Here is a 5,000-nt window from a genome sequence, read left to right on the forward strand (position 1 = left end):
GTGTAGTTATAAGTGATTTTTAATAAGGATTACGGAAAAGGATGCGCGCGTGTATGTATGTATGTATGTATATGTGTGTGTGTGTGTGTGTGTGTGTGTGTGTGTGTGTGTGTGTGTGTGTGTGTGTGTGTGTGTGTGTGTGTGAGTGTGAGTGTGAGTGTGAGTGTGAGTGTGAGTGTGAGTGTGAGTGTGAGTGTGCGTGCGCGTACGCGTGCGAGTGCAAGCGTGTGCATGTGTGCGGACGTAACTTATAATCAAATAAACAATTTTAACGTTTCTTTTCCTCTCAGTGGTTCGCGGATCTGAACGCATCATCCCGCTGTCGAAGATGCGTCCTTACAGACGGGGGAACGACGACAACATCCAGTGCACGGGCGTGGGCTTCTTTACGCACCCGAAGAACTGTTCGCAATTCTACCGGTATGTTGATAGCGCGAACAGAATAACAACCGTGCAAATATATTTTATAAGGATAACAACCGTGCTTATAAATTTTAAAAGGAAATTATATATATTTATATCTTTATAAGGCCTGTAACAAATGTTCAATATCACAACAATGCAACATAGGATATTCGCGTATTTTCTTGTTTCTTCCCTTCGTTGTTCTCCTTGCAACTTTCCCCCCCTCCTTTATCAATGTCAACACCACCTTTTTTATCATCTCCCCCTCTCTCCATACTCGTGTTTTCTCATTTCTTCCCTTCGTTGTTCTCCTTGCAACTTCCTCCCCCCCTCCTTTATTAATGTCAACACCACCTTCTTATCATCACCCTCTTTCCCTCTCTCCAGGTGCCTCGACATCGCCAACACGGGCATTTACAGCACCGTCTTCTTCGAGTGCGCCACAGGAACGGTCTTCTCGAAGGAACTCCAAACATGCCTACCCGGTGTCTGCCTCAACCAAACCCCGCCACCGCAGCCACCACAAGGCCCTCCCTTAATGAACCCCACGCCCATGAACCCCATATCCATGAACCCTATGCCCATGAACCCCACGCCCATTAACCCCATACCCTTGAACCCTATGCCCATGAACCCCAGCCAAAATGTAGACTCGACTTCGGTTTCAACTACTGACGACACGCTGCCGCCTTCTCCTCCTCCTCCTCCTTCCTCTTCGACACCAGCACCTGAGTCCTCCGGTACTATTGGCTCGACGTCAGTTCAGGTAATTCATAATCGTGTCTTGCGAATAAAGTTTAAATGATGAAAAAAGAGAGAAAAAAATAGACGAAGGAGATTGTGATGACAAAAGGAAAAAAATGGAAAGGATTATGGAATGTGTGTGTGTGTGTGTGTGTGTGTGTGTGTGTGTGTGTGTGTGTGTGTGTGTGTGTGTGTGTGTGTGTGTGTGTGTGTGTGTGTGTGTGTGTGTGTGTGTGTCTATACAAGTTTGGATTTGGGTTTGGTTTTAGGTAACACTGTACTTAACATAATACTTAAGTACATTTCATCAATGTTGAACAAACATCAGATTCCCAAAACACCAAAATTAATCCACTAATACTTATTTTAATTTTAATTACCTCTACTTTCAAAGAGAGAGAGAAAAAAAGAATCCTTTCTTCATACTAACCGGAAAGACTCATATTACCACCCTACCAAAAACACTTAGAATATGATCTTATACTTTCCAGATACCCATCGAAGCACTACCGATGCCAGCCTGGTTCAACTCGACCCCTTGGTGGTACAACACACCCCCAGCGTGGTTCAACAAGGCTCCTGACTGGTTCAAGCCGAGTGGTGCTCAAGTTATAAGTCAGGAGATAGTAATAGAGGAAGATTTGCCTAGTCCTGACCTCCAGGCTGTCGGCCACCAGGGAAATTTCTCAGTAGATGGTATTGACGCCAGTCTCAGCAAGGACAACAAAACTATTAAGTGAGTTTTTAAAATAATTTTGCTACACAAGATTTACTTTTCTACCATACTAATTTAATCAATTCTATCTTTCTTTTAATCTAAATAACTATATCCCTTGAAATCAAAGGTTCCCAAACTGGGGTAAAGACTTTCTCCTAATTTTGAAGTAATATTCATATGCATTTATTTATCAAAATCTTTACTACATTCTACGATAATGTTAATTTTGCATGATCATTACCCAATGGATACTTTTAAATGTCAAATTTAAATTTATGAGCTATTTCCATACCCTAGCAGCTTGGTTAATGTTGCATACAGAACCAGTTCACAATAAGTTTACAAGAGAAATTGTTATATTTCTGTTACAAAAACATAGCATGGCATTTATTTCTAAGTTGCTGGTATTGCTAAGTTTTAAAAGGTACTTGACGGACTAAAGATTGGCAACCCCTGCTCGAGAACAAAGCCTTTGTTTATAAATATAAACACCAAATCACCTTTTTTCTTTCGACATTTCAGGATCCACATTCCAATAAAGATCGTACAGCAGTAATGATAAAGAACAGCACTGGCATTTCAACTTAAGATGTTTTGACTTTGAATAAATCAAAATACTTTAGTTTCTTAGAGATAGTCTGGAAGTTATTACATATATGCTCACTGTTATTTCCTTAAAGAATGAGACCTGTGATTTGAGTATATTTATAAGCATGCATGCCCGTTCGTGTCTATTGTGTATTTATAGGTGTGTGTGTGTGTGTGTGTGTGTGTGTGTGTGTGTGTGTGTGTGTGTGTGTGTGTGTGTGTGTGTGTGTGTGTGTGTGTGTGTGTGTGTGTGTGTGTGTGTGTGTATTTACAAATATATGAGTAAATAAATGAATATATATATGAATATGAATAAGTAAATAAATAAATAAATAAAAAATAATATATATATACACAAACATATTCTAAAACCTATATCTGTGATGGGATTGTTCTTTGTTACAAGTTTAAATGATAAATAAACACCTATATAAACCTAAACCTAATATGTTCTCACATTTTCTCGACTATTTGCCCAGTCACAAAATGTATAAGAAAGAATGAAAGAAAGAAAGAAAGAAAGAAAAAGAGAGATAAACAAATAAAACATATACAGTATCTTTTTCTACAAACAGTAAAAAGAAAATAGGAAACTACTAGATGAATTTGTGAATCACAATAGTGGTACTGAAGAACAGAAGTATCATGCTATGGGTTTGTTTGTACAATCCATACATTCCAAGCATTCTTCTTTATCCTTAAAGTTCATTCACATAATGACAGAGGCAGGAATAACACTAGTAGGTGATTGTATGATTAGTTCAGGAAGACAAGATGTTACAAAGGATAAGGGGGGAATTGGTTTATTTCTTGTAGGTGTACACTTGCTGACCATAATAAGCATACCACCTCCACAAACTGTGTGATGAGGTATGGAGTGTCTCTTCAGATTGGAAGCACAAAGTAAAAATTTGGACTATCAATCGTCCTTGGATGTTAGGAGTTAACTCATCCATGATGGGTACCTCCAAGTAAAAAACTGTATACTTTCGGGTGATAGCTATAGCATCAACTTCCCACTGCTGGAGACCTGCACGTGTGACACACACAGCAGGTGACCCAATCAAAGCGTCAGCTGAGAACAAAAGTATCTTACATATGAGACACCCAGCCATTGCCTATGTCCTGGTCATCTAATACGTGAGACACTCATCTTTGTTTGGTTAAAAGCAATACAGTTACTTACCTTGAATGGCAAACTTGAGACATCTCTGGCCTGAAACCGGGACCTGAGCGGAGGATCTAGAGGATGGCCCTGATAAGGTGGTGAAGGCAGGCCCAGGGCAATGACCCGAAAATCTTCGTTGACTCTGACCAAATTCATCTTCATCAATTCTTCTTCTGAGTATTCCTGTTGGAAAATGCCACACAAACAATTAGACTCTCAATGGAAAAAGCCATGAAAACTATGGCATCAGCTTATATTGACATTTTCTAAGATGTATAAAAATAATATAAAAATTACAATTGCACAGTTTCAACATGATCTTTCAGAATGAAAAAGAAATTCTAAGCAAAAATAACAATTTGAATTTATTCTGACTAAAAGAAAATAATGATAAAGAGATAAAAATAAACAAAATAAAATAAATATTAATAAATAAATAAAAAGTATGTATAACCAACTTCCGTAACCAATTAACCAAAACTTCTCTCAAACATCAGCACAACCAAGTAGTAAACATATTTGTAATATTGATAAATTGCCTAGTAAGTGGCAATTTTCCTAAATCTGTTTATCATTCTCCAAAATAACTCAACTTTTACTCCATTGTTTGGGTTTACTGTTCTAAAAAAGACATACAAAAGGTTATCTACATATACACCTCATAATCCACATACATGGGACTACATATGCTATTAGTATCCAAGTAAAAACAGCACTAAAGGCAACAGAACTTCCTCCAGAAAGACATATCTCCCTCTCCACTTCTACATTGGCAGTCTAATATTGTTAACCCATCTGTTATATTGCTTACAACCTGCATGATGAACAAGCTCGGAGAAAAAAAAAATTAACCTACCCTCCTTAAAAAAGAAGAAGAAGAAGAAGATTTTCAGCACACCTTTCATGACTACTTGAATACTTTTATTATGTTACTATACTAAGTGATGGCAAATGTCTCTAACTAAAACTGGAATTTGATGACTGCACTTGCTGTCAATCGCTTTTGTCTTTACTAATATAGATATGTAAAATAAGGCTATCATCAATTTCTAATTTGATTTTCAAAGGGGTGAAAAACCAACAAATTTGGAGTTCTACACATTATAAATATACTTCCATTCATTAAATTACAAAGAAACAGATACAATGTACTATGTCTGAACTAACATTTTACTGAGTGGATACTTGGCTAACCTTTTACAGAATTAACACTTACCAGAACTATAATAAATGACCACGAATGACGTAATAAGTAAACATTAATTCCTGTGGTAGGATCTCACATGCGCTTGTACGGCTATCCTAACACCTTCATTCGGGATTTTTATGGCAGGTCTTATACTATCACTATCATCCTGGCATCATCTGCTGCTTAGT

General features: G+C 37.6%; 2 protein-coding genes across 3 annotated transcripts in view; one reads left to right on the forward strand and one right to left on the reverse strand.

Moving 5' to 3' along the window:
- The window catches only part of LOC138863869 (uncharacterized), a 4,231-nt gene extending 1,335 nt beyond the window's left edge, over nucleotides 1-2,896 (forward strand). The window contains exons 3-6 of the mRNA XM_070129400.1: nucleotides 291-420; nucleotides 793-1,171; nucleotides 1,641-1,885; nucleotides 2,390-2,896. Coding sequence (XP_069985501.1) covers nucleotides 291-420; nucleotides 793-1,171; nucleotides 1,641-1,885; nucleotides 2,390-2,423 — 788 coding nt within the window. The 3' untranslated portion in view covers nucleotides 2,424-2,896. The remainder of the gene's footprint in view (nucleotides 1-290; nucleotides 421-792; nucleotides 1,172-1,640; nucleotides 1,886-2,389) is intronic.
- Nucleotides 2,897-3,569: 673 nt separating this feature from the next.
- c12.2 (von Willebrand factor A domain-containing protein c12.2) overlaps nucleotides 3,570-5,000 on the reverse strand; it is a 9,628-nt gene continuing 8,197 nt past the window's right edge. For both annotated transcript variants that reach the window (XM_070129401.1, XM_027357111.2), the window contains one exon: nucleotides 3,570-3,806. In XM_070129401.1, the coding sequence (XP_069985502.1) occupies nucleotides 3,585-3,806 (222 nt within the window). In that variant the 3' untranslated portion in view covers nucleotides 3,570-3,584. The remainder of the gene's footprint in view (nucleotides 3,807-5,000) is intronic.

This window comes from Penaeus vannamei, chromosome 13, assembly GCF_042767895.1.
Source record: "Penaeus vannamei isolate JL-2024 chromosome 13, ASM4276789v1, whole genome shotgun sequence".
Lineage (NCBI taxonomy): Eukaryota > Metazoa > Arthropoda > Malacostraca > Decapoda > Penaeidae > Penaeus > Penaeus vannamei.